At 45.7% G+C, this 17,964-nt stretch overlaps 1 protein-coding gene across 4 annotated transcripts in view; it reads left to right on the forward strand.

Moving 5' to 3' along the window:
• The window catches only part of MTA1 (metastasis associated 1), a 174,678-nt gene that overhangs the window by 141,422 nt on the left and 15,292 nt on the right, over positions 1-17,964 (forward strand). For 2 of the 4 annotated variants that reach the window (XM_045027526.1, XM_045027528.1), the window contains exon 18: positions 13,821-13,832. The exons of the other annotated variants lie outside the window; for them this stretch is intronic. In XM_045027526.1, the coding sequence (XP_044883461.1) occupies positions 13,821-13,832 (12 nt within the window). The remainder of the gene's footprint in view (positions 1-13,820; positions 13,833-17,964) is intronic. 4 annotated transcript variants of the gene reach the window in all.

A 17,964-nucleotide genomic window follows, 5' to 3' on the forward strand; every position in this document is an offset into this window, starting at 1 on the left:
AAACTAACTTGATTTTTTTTTGTATGAGATTACAGGTTTGATTGTTAAAGGTAACGGTGTAGATGTAATGTACTTGGAGTTCTATAAGGCATTTCACTTGGTACCACATGACTGAGGCTAAAATTACAGAGGTCATGCAAGTCATGGATTCTGCGACTTCCAGAAACCTCTGTGACATTTTCCGCTTCAGCCTTAGAGCTGAATTTATTTAGCTTAACAAAAAAAAGTTTTAATAGGGTGACTTGATTAGTCTATAAGTACCTATGTGAGGAACAAACATTTGACACATATATCTTTTCAGTCCAACAGAGAACTGGTATAACATAAGTCAGGGTTCTCCCTAGGGGTGTGCAGGCCTGGGACAGCCCATGCCCTGCCCCTTCCTTTAGCCCCATGCCCTGCCCCACTCCACCCCTTCCCCTAAGCACGCGGCCCGCCTCCTCCCTTAAGCCCCCTCCCCGCCCCATCCAACCCCGCCCCCACAAGTCGCCTCTTTCCAGCTTCCGCCTCCTCCCCCAAGAGACACCAGGAGCTGGTGGAGCGGGGCAGGCTGGGGCCGGATCACTCGCTGCTACCAGTGCCTGTCCCCCCGTGACCCCGCATCCTGAAGCGTGGGGCCCTCCAAATTGTGGAGCCCGGAGTGGTTGCCCTGTTCTGTCCTATGGATGGGATGGCTCTGACACCAGTGGCTGGAAGATGAATCTAGACAAATTCAGACTAGAAATATGGCATATCAGTGAGAGTAATTAATCACTGGAACAATTTACCAAGTGTCATGGTGGCTTCTCCATCCCTAGCCATTTTAAAATCAAGATGGGATGTTTTTCTAAAAGATCTGCTCTAGGAATTATTGTGGGGAAGTTCTCTGGCCTGTGTTATGCAGGAGGTCAGACTAATTGATCATAATGATCCTTCTGGCCTTGGAATCTATAAACCTGACAGTGGGCAGCACCAAGGTGCCTTTGCTGAGATTCTGTGCTAAGGCTCTTTAGTAGTGGACCTGTGCATCCAGGTTCCGGGGGAATAGTTTCTCAGCTGACTGCATTAGACTGTCAGCTGGACAGGTGTGCATGTGGCCAGGAAGTAATGTCACAGGTAGTCCTTTAATACAGTTAGGATGAAAGAGAGGATATCTTGTGGGAATTGAGATCAGGATTTTCAAACATGGGTGCCTGAAGTCAGGCACGTAAAATCATTATACAGGCACATTCATAAGTGACTTGATTTTCAGAGGTTCTAACATCTTTCACTCCCTTTTACTTCATTTGGAATTGAGGCTGTTCAGCACCTCTGAAAATCAGGGTACATATTTAGGTGCCTAAAATATGGATTTAAATGTCTTACTTCAGGCATCCTGATTAGAAGATTTTGGTCTCGGATTTCTCCAGCCTTTAATGTGGGTAGTCAGGAGTCAGAAATGTAGGACTTGCTTGCAGTATCATTAATCTGTAATACAGGAGTGGAACATCCTAAATGCAATCTGATGCTTCTACAACAGGTAACCCCTCTCTCAGAAAAATAAAGGTTTAGAATGTTGTCTGTTCCTTGTGGTATGGATTTTAGGTCTTTATAATTATAAATGATATGCTCAGTTATTTCTTCTGTTTATATTTTTATATTATGAATGATGTGAACAAAAATGCTACTGCCTTGTTATAACTCATAGCAAGAAAATAATTGAACCAAAATAATTCCAGCCATATGGAAAAAGTAACATGAAGTATCTGGTTTTATTCCTTCATGTAAATCTGTATTAACCTCAACTAATAAATCCCTCATAGTATGAGGTGGTAATAGCACTTGGGATTTTTTGGGACCAGAATCCTTTTGATACATTTATTGAAGGCTTAGGTCTACATTTAATAATATGATTGGTGGTAGCAATATCATTTTCACATCAGCAAATCTAACGTTGGGTTTACTTGCAATTGAATTAAATTTATGTTCTTTTACTTTTATCTCATCTCTGCCCCTCACACCTGATGGGAGAATTTAACTCTAGACATTTAAGAATTAGAGAGTCAACCTCGTAATACTGAAATTTCATCTGAGTCTTTAAATGGGGAAAAAAGATGCAGTCTAGCAATCTAGTCCGCATCTCTGTCTTAGTTACAGCCAAACTTTGTAAAGTTCAGAATATGGATTCATCTGGTTAAGCATCAAAAACTAGTTGCCACTCAAATTATAGGAAACCTTCTAGAAGCACTACAATGCACTTCACCCCCCTTCCCCACACAACACTACCACTACCCACAGGCCTTGGCTAACCTGTTCCACTGCCACCTTCAATACTCTCAGCTTATGGGAGAAGCTTAGTGGTTCTATTTCCAGGAGTGGATTCTGGGAAACCTGTTCTCTCTCAGATCCTACTGGAGGCAACTTCTGAGCATAGGAGACCGTCCTGGCTCCCTGTTCGTTAGCACAGGGCCTGGAATCACTCTGCAGATCCCACTGTTTCCAGCATTTTAAAGTACTCGGAGTCTGAGATGCCCCAGGTTCACTAGGGTATTTACAAATTTATTAACTTGTCATCTGTCTTTTGATTTTAATAGCTTTTTTGAATGTTCTGGAATAAATAGCCTGCCAATATCTACTGCAAGTAAAACTCCCCACTGAGAAAGATGAAGGCCCCTTAACTACAGGCTGTTAGGGTACCTTAGACACATGTCCTGATCATTATCCAGTGGGTCTACATGGAATCTGCTCTTTCTGATACCCAAAAAGATGGAGGCTTTATGCCCAGCCTGGATCTCTGAGTCTTTAGTATTTCGGGGGGGAATCCTACCTCCTTTACAGAAAGAAAACTGACTTTGGGTTCTCTACCTTACAGATGTCTGCTTTGCAGATTTCTAATAAAGGAACAATTTTGACAGTTCCCTAGATGGGGACTCTATCCCCCATGACCCCCAACTGTTTTTCAGAGTCATTGCTTCCTAGGATAATCAACTGAATGTGGGTTCCCAGTGCAGTGCTATGGCCAATAGGGCTAATGTAATCCTGAGAGATATAAATGGGAATATTGAGTAGGAGTAAGAAGTTATATTTCCTCTGTATTTGGTACTGGTGTGACTAGTATTGGAATACTGCGTCCATTTCTGGTGTCCACAATTCAAGAACAATGTTGAAAAATTGGAGAAAATTCAGAAAAAAGTTGTGATTTAAAAATAGGAAAACATGTCTTAAAGTGAAAGACCCAAGAAGCTCAATCTATTCATTAAGCTAAAGAGAAGGTTACGGTGCGGGACTTGTTTAGTCTATAAGTACCTACATGGGGAACAGAAATTTGATAATATAGGGGTGTTCGATGTGTCAATCAAGGGTATAACTAGATCCAATGGCTGGAAGGTGAAGCTAAACAAATCGAGACTAGAAATAAGGCACAGGGATAGTAATTAACCATTGGAAGAATTTACCAAGGGTTATGTGGATTCTCCATCACAGGAAATCTTTCAATCAAGATTGGATGTTTTTCTAATGAATATGCCATAGTTCAACCTCAGCTGTGGGACTTGAAGCAGGAATTAATTCAGGGAAGTCCTGTGGCCTCTGTTATGCAGGAGGTCAGTGTAGATCTTAATCTTAGTCAGCAGAAGAGAAGAGTGAGGGAGGGATTTGATAGCCTTTAACTACAGGAAGAAAGTCAAGGAAAGTGTGGGCCCCTTGCTGAATGAGGGAGGGAACCTAGTGACAGAGGATGTGGAGAAAGCTAGTGTACTCAATGCTTTTTTTGCCTCTGTCTTCACAGACAAGGTCAGCTCCCAGACAGCTGCACTCTGCAGCACGGTATGGGGAGGAGGTGACCAGCTCTCTGTGGAGAAAGAAGTAGTTTGGGGCTATTTAGGAAAGCTGGATGAGCACAAGTCCATGGGGCCGGATGCGCTGCATCCGAGGGTGCTAAAGGAGTTGGCCGATGAGATTGCAGAGCCATTGGCCATTATCTTTGAAAAATCATGGCGATCGGGGGAGGTCCCGGATGACTGGAAAAAAGCTAATGTAGTGCCCATCTTTAAAAAAGGGAAGAAGGAAGAGCCAGGGAACTACAGGCCAGTCAGTCTCTCCTCAGTCCCTGGAAAAATCATGGAACAGGTCCTCAAGGAATCAATCCTGAACCACTTAAAGGAGGAGAAAGTGATCAGGAACAGTCAGCATGGATTCACCAAGGGCAAGTCATGCCTGACTAACCTAATTGCCTTCTATGACGAGATAACCGGCTCTGTGGATGAGGGGAAAGCAGTGGATGTGCTATTTCTGGACTTTAGCAAAGCTTTTGATACAGTCTCCCACAGTATTCTTGCCAGCAAGTTAAAGAAGTATGGGCTGGATGAATGGACGGTAAGATGGATAGAAAACTGGCTAGATGGTCGGGCTCAACGGGTAGTGATCAATGGTTCCATGTCTAGTTGGCAGCCGGTATCAAGTGGAGTGCCCCAAGGGTCAGTGCTGGGGCCGGTTTTATTCAATATCTTCATTAACGATCTGGAGGATGGTGTGGACTGCACCCTTAGCAAGTTTGCAGATGACACTAAACTGGGAGGAGTGGTTGATACGCTGGAGGGTAGGGATAGGATACAGAGGGACCTAGACAAATTAGAGGATTGGGCCAAAAGAAATATGATGAGGTTCAACAAGGACAAGTGCAGAGTCCTGCACTTAGGATGGAAGAATCCCATGCACTTCTACAGACTAGGGACCGAATGGCTGGGCAGCAGTTCTGCAGAAAAGGACCTAGGGGTTACGGTGGACGAAAAGCTGAATATGAGTCAACAGTGTGCCCTTGTTGCCAAGAAGGCTAATGGTATTTTGGGTTGTATAAGTAGGGGCATTTCCAGCAGATCAAGGGATGTGATCATTCTCCTCTACTCAGCACTGGTGAGGCCTCATTTGGAGTACTGTGTCCAGTTTTGGGCCCCACACTACAAGAAGGATGTGGATAAATTGGAGAGAGTCCAGCGGAGGGCAACAAAAATGATTAGGGGGCTGGAGCACATGACTTATGAGGAGAGGCTGAGGGAACTGGGATTGTTTAGTCTGCAGAAGAGAAGAATGAGGGGGGATTTGATAGCTGCTTTCAACTACCTGAAAGGGGGTTCCAAAGAGGATGGATCTAGACTGTTCTCAGTGGTAGAAGATGACAGAACAAAGAGTAATGGTCTCAAGTTGCAGAGGGGGAGGTTTAGGTTGGATATTAGGAAACACTGTTTCACTAGGAGGGTGGTGAAGAACTGGAATGGGTTACCTAGGGAGGTGGTGGAATCTCCTTCCTTAGAGGTTTTTAAGGTCAGGCTTGACAAAGCCCTGGCTGGGATGACTTAGTTGGGTTTGGTCCTGCTTTGAGCAGGGGGTTGGACTAGATGACCTCCTGAGGTCCCTTCCAACCCTGAGATTCTATGATTCTATGATACCTGAAGGGGGGTTCCAAAGAGGATGGAGCTAGCCTGGTCTCAGTGGTGGCAGGTAGCAGAACAAGGAGCAATGGTCTCAAGTTGCAGTGGAGGAAGTCTAGGTTGGATATTAGGAAACACTGTTTCACTAGGAGGGTGGTGAAGGACTGGATTGGGTTTCCTAAAGAGGTTGTAGAATCTCCATCCTTAGAGGTTTTTAAGGCCCGGCTTGACAAAGCCCTGGCTGGGATGATTTAGTTGGTGTTGGTCCTGCTTTGAGCAGGGGGTTGGAGTAGATTACCTTCTGAAGTCTCTTCCAACCCTGTTCTTCTATGATTCCATGATTAACGGTCCTTTCTGCCCCCTCCTCCCCCAAATCTGTGAACTACGTGTATTGCCTTTTGGGTTGGCTTTTGTGCAGTATAGTTGTGGCCATGTGCTTATCTGGATCAAAGAGACACGTTTGGAAGGGCAGTCAGCCACCATTGGGCTGCCAAAATCTCAGTCATTCAAGATGAACTACCCAAAGTCCCGGTTTGTCCATTCAGAAACAATTTAAATAAACCAGAGCCCTGCTCACTGCCATTTCATTCCAAACCTTCCTGCTGCCGGACAGGAGCCTGGATGCAGTGGTTCTCCAAAGTTCGCAGATACCTTAGTGCAGATGTTGACCCTGATGGCGATAACAGCATTTGTGGTACACGATGGCATGCCTACATGAGACCCCTTAGTTGAAGCTGTCAGTGGTGTAAAACCACACAGAGAAGTAGAAAAAGAGTCAGACCCCGAACAAAAGGAGGAAATGGCAGGTCTTGGAGACATAGCTATATGCCAAGAATTAATTATTAAACAGATCTTACTCTGGTCAAAGATCTGGGTTCAGAAATCCCTGCAGCAGTAGCATACAGCCATTGACCCTAAAATCTCTGCAGTGTCCATAATGGTGAATACGGTTGCTGGCAAGCAAAATAAGTGCATGGAAAGGGTTGGTGGGGAACTGAATGAAGACTTCTTTCCTTGAAGATGAATGTCTGTGAGTTCACAAGAGATTGCAGCAACTGGAAAGAAAATCAGAAGAAATAGGGAAAAGGCATTCAGATGCATGGAGAGAAATGGAAGAAATCTCCCCACAGTGAGGCCTCCAGAAGACAAAGGAGGAGAGCTCCCTATTCTTTTCGAAACTGAGAAGCTTGACCTGATGTGTAGACATTGGAGGGCTGAATCTGGACTGGGCTCACTGAGTGCTGGTAATGAGCAGCCTTGGGCAGTGATTATGCAGCTCGGTAATTCTGTAGATAAACTAAAGATCTTGGAAACCCCGTGACTATGCAATACTGTGGAAAGATTGAAAAGTGAGATTTAATTAGGATGGAAAATTAGTTGGGGGAAGGGATCAGTTGGATGGAGGAGAATATTGAATACTGTGAAAAGCTTACATGATCAGTTAGATGGAATAATGGCTTGGTAAAAAGACTGTTCAGCTGCACAGAGCACAGTTTGAAATGAAGGTCAGGCAGATTCAAAAACATAAAGGAAGTCAGCATGCTGAGTTCCCATCCCCCCACATAATGTTCTACTCAGTGGAGATTAGTGAGCTGCATTTGCACAGCAGGGCTGAATCTGTGCAAGGGGAAATAGAAAGAAGCATTTTCATCCTCAGAAAAGAGCATGTTCTATTTGGCCAAGTAGAAATAAAGCAAACATTGAAGAGAGCAGAACATTGTTTCAGGGCAAATTTCCCCAGCCTTGAAAATAAACTACTCAGCAAGTCTGGGTATTTAGATAGCAGTGGGATACAAGTGTTCTCTGATTCTGGATTCCACTGGCATTCCCTCTTACTGAAATGTAGTTCTGAACCATCGGAAATCTTTCAAAATGTAACTTCAATATTACTGAGGAGATGGATTTAGTTGTGTTTATACATATGTTAACCAGACAGAGCCAGTATAGCTATAGTTATTTAAAATCATCTAATTATTCTGTATGAGGAATAGAGTTTGTGACTGCTCTTAAGAATTTTGGTAGATCTCATTTATTCATTCTAGATCTGGTTTTTGAATTAGCCCTGAAGGCAATTGTGCCCGAAGCAGAACTCCCATGAGAGGTGGAAAACTCTTAGGCTATGGCTACACTTACGGTTTGCAGCGCTGGTAGTTTGCAGCGCTGGTCATCCAGCTGTGCAGGGCCAGCGCTGCAGTGTGGCCACACTGACAGCTACCAGCGCTGCAGTGTGGCCACATTGGCAGCATTTCCAGCGCTGTACTGAGAGGTGCATTGTGGGCAGCTATCCCACAGAGCACCTCATCCCGTTTTGGCGCCGTTTTGGCGCTGAGTATTGTGGGAAGGGGAAGGAAGTGTGTGGGTCATTCTGCTTCCTGTTCCAACGCCCCGTGGTGCATCGCTTCACTTCCCAGCAGTCACACTTTCGCCGTCCACGTTTCTTGCCATTTGTGAGTGCAGCACGCTGTGAAATGGAGCCTGAGTTGCTGAGGAATTTGCTGCTGACTGTCGCCAGCACATCACGTTTGGCAGTTGAGCTATTCCTTCAGCTCCAAAGTGACAGTGAGGATTCCGATGATGATATGGATTTGCCTAAAGCGGGTGACATGAAATTGCTTGTGGCGGTAACAGAAATGCTCAGCACCGTGGAACGCCGCTTTTGGGCTCGTGAGACAAGCAGTGAGTGGTGGGATCACATTGTCATGGAAGTCTGGGATGACGAGCAGTGGCTGCAGAACTTTCGTATGAGAAAAGCCACTTTCATGGGACTGTGTGCTGAGCTCGCCCCCACCCTGCGGCGCAAGGACACAAGATTGAGAGCTGCCCTGACGGTGGAAAAGCGGGTGGCTATTGCAATGTGGAAGCTGGCAACTCCAGACAGCTACCGGTCGGTCGGGAACCAGTTTGGGGTGGGAAAGTCGACCGTTGGAATAGTGTTGATGCAAGTTTGCAGGGCCATTAATCGCATCCTGCTGAGGAGAACCGTGACTGTGGGGAACGTGCAGGACATTGTGGATGGCTTTTCAGAAATGGGTTTCCCTAACTGTGGAGGGGCAATAGATGGGACGCATATTCCTTTTCTGGCACCACCCCACCTAGCCTACGAGTACATTAATCGCAAGGGGTATTTCTCTATGGTTCTCCAGGCGCTTGTGGATCACCGTGGGCGTTTCATTGATATTTACACAGGCTGGCCTGGAAAAGTGCATGATGCACGCATCTTTCGGAACAGTGGCCTGTTCAGGAAGATGCAGGAAGGTACATTTTTCCCAGACCGAAAGATCACAGTAAGGGACGTTGAAATGCCCATTGTGATCCTTGGGGACCCCGCTTACCCATTAATGCCTTGGCTCATGAAACCATATACAGGGAAGCTGAACAGGAGCCAGGACCGTTTCAACTACAGGCTGAGCCGATGCCGAATGACTGTGGAGTGTGCTTTTGGCCGTTTAAAAGCTCCCTGGAGATGTCTATATGGGAAGCTAGACTTGGGGGAAAGCAGCATCCCTGCGGTTATATCCGCGTGCTGTACCCTCCATAATATTTGTGAAGGGAAGGGTGAAGCATTCAGCCAGGCATGGACCAACGAGGTGCAAGTCCTGGAGGCTGAATTTGCACAGCCAGACAGCAGGGCTACTAGAGACGCCCACCACAGGGCAACAAGGATTAGGGATGCCTTGAGGGAGAAATTTGAGGCTGAAAGCCAACAGTAATGTTTTTTTGCCTTGACCAGGAGTGACGTGCACTGGTTACAGTGCTTTTAAGTGCCTGTGTTTTCCTTGATGTTTGTTACCTGTGTTTTCATTGGGGTTTGTTATCTTTCACTTTATGCAATAATAAAAACTGATTCATAATAAAAAATCATGTATTTAAAAAAAAGGAAGTACACGGGCAGGGGGGTTGGTTGTTGAACTGTACATTCATAGTTTTTCATATGTACTGCCAGGAGTGCTGTGCACCTCAGGATTGTACTGTTGCATGGTGATGGGGGTTGAGTGCAGAGGGTAAGGGTCGTAGTTCTTTGGGCTCATAGGTGACCGTACAGGTGTCGGGGGCAGCTGGTGATGGTGTAGGTAAGAACCTGGATGCTGGGGAACGGGACTTGGAGCTGACATTGGTGCATAGGGGAAAGAGGTTTGGGAGGGTGGGGTTTTGGCACGGTAGTGCTCTGCCTGCATTGCTACCAGTGACTGCATACAGTCTGTTTGGCGCGCAATGAGGTTTATAAGCTGCCTCGTGGTTTTCTTCAGCGTCAACGCCTTTCTCCTGCTTTCTGTTTGCTTCCAGTGATGCATCTTTTCTCTCCATTCCTGCGCATTTTTATTCTCTGTTGCACACTGGTTCATAACTGCCTTCACCAGTTCTTCTTTGCTCTTGTTCGGTTTCCTCCTCAGGTTTTGCAGCTTTCTTTCAGTCACTGATAAGACTGGCCCAGGACTACTCAAGGTCACTGTAAAAATGCAGCAAATGATACATTTTAAGAGAGCTTCCATTGTGTATAATCTGAAGTTATTTTAAAGTCTCACAAGCATTCCTCACACATTTCAGCAACTGCTAGAGAATTCACAGCCTCCCAGAAATGGTAATGGTAATTAACCCTGGGGTTTCCTTCCGCGGTGTGCTCGAGCAGGGTGCTGGTGCTTTGTTAAACGCAGCACCTCCATCTCCCTCAGGAATTAACCCTGGGGTTTCCTTCCGCGGTGTGCTCGAGCAGGGTGCTGGTGCTTTGTTAAACGCAGCACCTCCATCTCCCTCAGGAATTAACCCTGGGGTTTCCTTCCGCGGTGTGCTCGAGCAGGGTGCTGGTGCTTTGTTAAACGCAGCACCTCCATCTCCCTCAGGAATTAACCCTGGGGTTTCCTTCTGCGGTGTGCTCGAGCAGGGTGCTTCTTGATTCATGGCTAGGCTGCCTGTTTCGGGGCTTTGTTAACCCTGGGGTTCCTGGGGTTCCTGCCTGCCGCGCTATGCAGTTGGGGAAACCAGCACTGAAACACTCCCTCCATTTCCCATAGGAGTTAATACTGGAAGATATCTCCCTTCTGCGGGTTACCAAAGAAGCAAGGGAGGGTCTCCTACAACAATGCGGATTCCGCCCGGGTCCTTATGCAGCGTGCCTCTGTGCAAGCATGGTTCCCCCACCCCTCCTGGAACAGTGGCGCGGACGCGTTAGCCTGAATGGGACAGGGACCACAATGGCTCTCCCTTTAAACTTGGTCACGCGAATTGCCTATGCTCTTGCAGAAACTTTTGAAGAGATTACAGAGGCAGATTACTGCGACGTGATAGACCACATCAATGGGATATTCCATGTCTAGGCATGCAGGCATGCAGCCATACCATCCCCCCTACTCTCCCAAAACCTTTGCATTGCAATAAAAGCTGCTTACCTGGGACCTGCTCCTGTGATTCTTCTGCACCAAGTTCCAGGGGCTGCGACTGGCTAGCTTCCTCCTGGCTTGAGAAGAGCTCCTGACTGCATGCCTCCTCCGGGCTGGCTTCCCCCACCACAGTAGCCTGACTGTCTGCCTCCCCCTCCCCCTCCTCTACCGGCTCTGAACTGTCCATCGTGGGCCTTGGATTTACAGAGGGGTCACCCCCATAAATCGCATCCAGCTCCTTGTAAAACCGGCAGGTCGTGGGGGCACTGCCGGATCTGCGGTTTCCCTCGTGTGCTTTGCAATAGGCACTCCGCAGCTCCTTTACTTTTACCCTGCACTGCACCGCGTCACGCTCATGGCCCCTTTCCATCATGGCTCTCGATACCTGGGCAAAGGTATCATAATTCTTACGGCTAGAGCGCAGCTGTGCCTGCACAGATTCCTCCCCCCAAACACTGATGAGGTCCATCAGCTCGCCATTGCTCCATGCTGGGGCTCGTTTGCCACGTGGAGGCATGGTCACCTGTAAAGATTCACTGATTGCATTCCATACCTGGCTGAGCAAACAGGAAGGGGATTTTTAAAATTCCCGGGGCATTTAAAGGGCGGGTCACCTGAGGCCAGGGAAGTAGAGTCTGACCTGATGAGCAGAGTGGCTGAACAGGCATTCTGGGATACATCCTTATACCCTGGAGGCCAATCACAGCGCTGGTGTGTGGCCACACTTGATGACCAGCGCTGCAGCACCAGCGCTGGAATCCTTATTCCCCATGCCGAGAGGGGTGTTCGGCCAGCGCTGCAGCCAGGGAGTTGCAGCGCTGGAAGTGCCTTGCAGGTGTGGCCACTTACTAATTGCAGCGCTGGTGGAGGCTTTCCAGCGCTGCAAATCGCCAGTGTAGCCATACCCTTACTCACTGAGGGATAGCTTGGGCTGTGCCCTTGTATAGCCATGCAGGGGCATAGGCAGGGGCGGCTCTAGAAATCAAGCTGCCCCAAGCAGGGCGGTGCGCTGCGCCGCCCTTCCCCGGTCCTGCGGCGGGTCCCCTCTTCCCGCGGCTCCGGTTGAGCTCCCGCAGGCATGACTGCGGGAGCTCAACCGGAGCCGCGGGAAGAGGGGACCCGCCGCAGTCATGCCTGCGCCAGGTCCACCGGAGCCAAATGCCGCCCCCCCGGGAAAGGGCCGCCCCACGCGCCTGCTTGGCGCGCTGGGGTCTAGAGCCGCCCCTGGGCATAGGAGAAAGTAAGGGTCTAGCCACAATAGCATCCTGTGTGCTCATGGGAGCATAAGGACTGCATCCCAGATGTTTCTCCTCAAGGAGCTACTATGGGGAGAATGGGTGGAGCCATAGCTTCACCCGCTTGCACATAGGTTAGTGGAGCTGGCTGGCTTCATGAGGGCAAATATTCTACACCCTTCTAAAGGGATGTAGTGAGTATTGCCACCAGCACAACTGGGGCGATCCAGGCAGCATTGTTCATGCTGCCTCCCAGTGCTTCCTGCTGGGAGGTGAGCATATGCACCACCCCTTGCTGTAAATTGCATGCTAAAAGCACAGTCTGTCCTTTAGAAGTCTCCTCTCCTCTGCACATATGCACTTAGGAGATAAGCCACTTTGTGGGAAGCAAGTTGAACAGCATGTCCTCAAGGTACAATATTTATATTTCAGTAGTGCACAGAGGCTCTGATCAGATTTGTTGTGCTAGACTCTGTACAAAGTTAAGCATGAGCCTTGTCCTGGAGAGCTTAGTCTAAAAAGATCAGAGGCAATGGAGACAAGTATATAATTTTTATATTTATAGCAAATGGTGAGATATATAGATACATTTTCCCACCTGGCCTCAGACTCGCCATTATATGCTGATTAGGTTTTTACTGGTAGTGTGGTAAAAGTAGGTCTGGAGAGAGACTACCACCCCCTCCTCCAAATTTCAAGGATCTATTCAGGGAGAGCACTCCATGCATATAAGGGACAGCATGGAGAAAGGCACAGAGAGGTTTGTTTAGAGTGACCAGATAGCAAGTGTGAAAAATTGGGAGGGGGAGTAGAGTTGACTATATAAAACAAAGCCTCTGTCAGGACGGTCCCAATAACATTGGGATGTATACTCACCCTAGATGTGTTTGAAGAGAATCCTAGAATCATAGGACTGGAAGGGACCTCAAGAGGTCATCTGGTCCAGTCCCCTCCACTCATGGCAAGACTAAATATTCTTTAGACCATATCTAAAAGACAGGGGCTGGCATAACTGATGCAATTAAGGAGCAGGTTAGTGACAGTATAAGATATGAGTGAATCAGTAGGGAAGGGACAAAGTTGTGAATGGCCTTGAAGATGACAACAGGTAGCTTGGACTCATATTTGTTATATGGTGTTCCATTTGTTTGTCCCAGGTTGGAGAGTAGCAGGTAACTGAGCTGCTTACAGTTTCTGTCGTCCAGATTTGACAGCTCCTAAAGAAACAAGGTTTTAAAGTGAACTTCTCTCTTCCTCCAGGACCTCACATCTAGACAGAGTATAAGAATGATATTTTAGGGATGAAGCTGACTACTGCTGACCCATTATGGACTAATCTCATCTAATCACCAGTGGCCTTTCTCATGTGGAATAGGACCTTACTTCACAAAGAGTTCCATCAGACTCAGTGGGACTACTTGTGGAGCAGGGTGCGACCCAGTATGAGCGAGGGCATCGGAACATGACCATGTAGTGTGTTGGTAGCAAACTGATTCCGTGTAAACAGCTGTAGAACTGAGCATTTCAGGATCTACTGTGCAAGGCCAATAAATACATAATATGCAAGGATAGTGAATGGATGTGGGCAAAGAACAACTTTTTTTATGTCCAGAGAATCCAGTCTGGCCTTTGCTTTATCACGTGTTTGGAGATTTGTTTTAATCTTGCCTCATTTAGTGTAATATCAAACATTCTAGAAACTCAGTCACTCTTGCTCTCCATTACAATCAAAATAGTTACTTTGTTTTTCTGCTTTTATTTCACATAATCTTTCCTTTTTTAACTTTAAATCTTTTTTTCCCCTTCTCCTTTGCCAATCTTGGTAGGAACTTATTTAGGTAAGTAACTTACAATTTTAACATTGTGCACAACAGATTTTTATAGCTAGTTGCACTTCTGTAATTACACTCCTGCATGTTCACCCACTGCACTTTTAAGGTGATAGACATCTAACAATCTGCTCACAGCTCCAGCTATGTAAAATACTGGCACTATTTTCTCAACAATTAAAGGAATAATTGATATAATTTCCATTATTTATTTATACACACACCCTCTCTCTCCCCCTCTTTCACTATTTAAAGTTAAGCTTGAAACTTGTTTCGCAACTTGAAAATGAAGTCTGTTTCCCTATCAGAAAATACTTATTCGGTCATGTGCACATACTGTTTTGTTATGGTTCGCTCACGAATGTGGGACTGCTGATGTTCTTCTCAACAACAACAAAAACAAGATCCCGGGAAAGGCATCTGTTTTGGGGGTTTGGTTCTGTTTTTGGAGGGGGGCAGAAAGAGAGAAAATGTGTGTAAAAATATTACATGGACTTTGAAAATAAATCTGTGTATTTTGAAAGGTAGCTTAGATTTTAAACTAACTAGTCTTGACAGTGTACGATTCAGTTTTCTATGTACATTGCAGTTTATCACAGTTACATTTCTGAAAGATTTTTCACACTGCATGTATTGCATGATAGCTCTCTTCAGCAAAGAGAAATAAATACGAAGATTAACTTCTTGCTGTGCTGATTGACAAAAAGAGGATTTGAGCCTATGCGAAGTGGATGTGCATTTTGGGGGAGCAAACTTTAGTGGGTGCATTATGTGGTTGGCCATGCCAAAGTGTAGGGGAGGGAGTTAAAAGTTCTATGTTATAAATTAGGCCATCCTAAGGTATGCCCTAAATGGTTTGGTGTTGGACTGTGATTTTCCTTGGGACCAGTGCTTCAGAGGTTGCTTGTGGGGAGCTGCATGCTTTCTGCTGGTGGAGGAGGGGGATTTAGGCAAAGAATTTGTGGTGCTGAGGTAAAGTTTATCGAAAATGAGGGTAAGAAAAGAGGAACAGAAAGGGGCTTAGAGATTTCTAGTTACATGAAAAGGTGACTAGCAGAAGGAGAGGTGCTCACTTTCTATTCTGCCGCTTCCTGACTTTTGCCTTTGTGATATGTTGGAAGGTTCTCCATTTGTTAGACACCCAGGTGTGAATGAATACTTCCGAGATTAGATTAGAGGATTTGGCTCTCCCACCTTTGGCAGTGATAGGAGAGCATTTTATACAGGTGCTGCGAAAGGAGTTTGCACTTCTGCAACTGGTAGGCAATTTGGGGGAGTTGTGATGCCACCACTGTGGCACAACGAGGGCTTGCTGGACTCCATACAAATAGGGATTGTGTCAAATAGAGTGTGCACTTTTGTGCTCTTGCAGATTTCCTCAGGAAATCAGCCATGCTAGCAGGTTTCTCTGTAGTATGACAGAAGCTAGACATCTCACTCTGATGCTGTGCAGTCAGGTGGGTGTAGTGATGAGTGCCAACTACTCCTTGGCCCCAGCAGCACTGCAGGAGATTCAGAGTTGAGTGTTCCCTGGAGTCATGAACTCCCTCAGGTCAGGTATCTATTAGATTCATTTAAAAAAGGAGGGGTAGGGTTGGTGCATAGAGGGCAATGTTTTAGTGTGGTGGCTCTTTTTTAATGAGATCTAATCTAGGCTTTAAACTTGCCTTTATCTCATTGGAGTAAATTAAATAGAAATGGAATTTAGCTGCAGTGAAATAGAAATTCATTGGCTCCTGGATCATCTTGGAAATATATCCCCTTGCAGCTCTGACACTCTAAGAAAGGCCAGTCATAAGATCATTATAACCTATTGTGACTACTCCCTGTGAAGCAAGCTGTCCTGCAGAATAGATCTTGTGCCAGAGATCAAAGGTTTTGATTCCTGTGCACTATTCAAGAGCTGAGACATACTTTGAGGGCTTCGTGCACTGTCTATAATATGGCAGCTTGTTCTATAGCTATTTCAGTAACATTCCAGAGTCATTTGTGGTTACGGAACTTTAGGTTACCTGCAGATGTGCAGTCAAGTTCTTGACTTAATTTGACCCCTTGAAGTTCCTGTGGTGGTCATATTTATCTCACTCTGAGGCTTTAGAAAAATTGAAAGGCAGCAGACCACTCTCCAGGGCGATGAGTTTTTTCTTATTGTTCTGTGGAAATAAATCCTAATCTTTGAGATTTCTGAAAGCATCTTAGTTTCTGTAGCCATCTGCCTTGTAGCTTTTATCTCTAAAAAGAGGGAAAATCTGGTTAGTCAGGGTAAAACTTGTGGTCATCAACAGCCTTCCTCCTCAGTTTTGGATTGTCACTGAATATCCCATTAGAAGCACGCAGCTTGATGGTATGCCAGAGGAACTTGAAATAAACCCTGTATTTTCCTAGGTTTCTCTGCTTTTGGTGGCAGTCAATGCCATGTTTTCAGGCATGGAAGTCTATACCTTCAGATAGTTGGATTTTAGAAAAGGGTTATCCCAGACCCCCTTCCCTGTCCTTTTTCCAGGATCCCTGTAATGAGATACGGTTAAGAGAAAAAGTCTCCTTTTAAATATAGAGGGCTGTAGAAGGGCTGCCAGAGCCCTCTGCATTTTTGTCCCTAATATATACTTAGGTCTAAGACGTGTGTGTGTGTGTGTGTGTGTGTGTGTGTGTCCCCCTCACTGCCTCATTTTGTGTGTTTGGGGGAGAAGGGTGTCTGTGTTCCATTCTCAACCCCTGAAAAGTTGAACAGCAGCTCTGAGATTGTATTTGGAATATGTTATAGCTGTGGTACTGTATCTCTGCTACTGTGAAGCAATAACTATTGATAAATGGTGTGTTTTAAATGGCCAGCCATTATTTCCGATGTAATTTTCTGTCATAACATAATTAGTTTTTTTAATGGCTATTGCTGTATTTTTTCCTTGTCTTCTACATTCCAGGTATATAAATTTGTTGAAAGGGAACAATCTCAAATAGTTAAGTATTGGTGTATTGCCTTCAGATATATTAACATCAAACATAGTGTAATAGCAAGGCTATAAAAATTGCTTTGAAAAATGTATCTATTTTATGTTGCTGATTACTGGATCAGCAAAATACACAATTATATAATGTGGCCACTTTTTGCTGAAAGGAGCAGCTTATTTTTGAGGCTGAGTCCATATGTTGGATGATTAACAGGTTTTGGGGTTGTTGGTGTTTTTTTGCTGTTGTCTATGGACTTGAAGCACAAACTCTTGGAACTAGTAGCTTTTACCTCTGAGTCTTGCTTTTGTCACTCTCAACATGTGACATCTTTGTCTTCTCACCATGGAGGATCTGAGTTACTACTGATCTTGGAACTTGGGAGTAGCCTTGCTAGTGACTACTACCTGTACACCAACATCCTCATTTGCCCCAGTAGCTACCTCTCCTCTCTGAATGGAAATCCTTTGACACCAGCTGCCCCTGTGGCCCTGTCTTCGTTGGTATCAAGTATATTGAGCCCTGTGCCTTCCATCCACAGAGCTCAAAAGTTTTCACAAACGTCAGTTGGTTAAACCTCTCAATATCCCTGTCAGCAAGGACAGTATTATCCTTATTTTGTAGAAAGGGAAACAGAAGTATGAGATAAAGTGACTTGCCCACAGTCACATACTGGATAAAATTGCAGAGCAGTGATTAGAACTCAGTCTCCTGACTTCCAGTCCCAACTTGCAACCTAATGACAGTGCTCCTCCCAACAGCTGTGTCAAGCTCTTTGTCTCCATCAACTGGCCATTCCTGCTCCTGCCTTTTGAATGTGACTGCTGCTTAGGTAGAGACTTACATTCCCTTCACTAACCGAGCTCCTTCCTGATACTAGATGTATCATTAGTTGACATCTCCTTCATTAGAGACACAAGGTAGATGAGGGGCTGGAACACATGACTTATGAGGAGAGGCTGAGGGAACTGGGATTGTTTAGTCTGCAGAAGAGAAGAATGAGGGGGGATTTGATAGCTGCTTTCAACTACCTGAAAGGGGGTTCCAAAGAGGATGGATCTAGACTGTTCTCAGTGGTAGAAGATGACAGAACCAGGAGTAATGGTCTCAAGTTGCAGAGGGGGAGGTTTAGGTTGGATATTAGGAAAACTGGTGAAGAACTGGAATGGGTTACCTAGGGAGGTGGTGGAATCTT

The sequence above is a fragment of the Mauremys mutica genome, chromosome 8, assembly GCF_020497125.1.
Source record: "Mauremys mutica isolate MM-2020 ecotype Southern chromosome 8, ASM2049712v1, whole genome shotgun sequence".
NCBI lineage: Eukaryota > Metazoa > Chordata > Testudines > Geoemydidae > Mauremys > Mauremys mutica.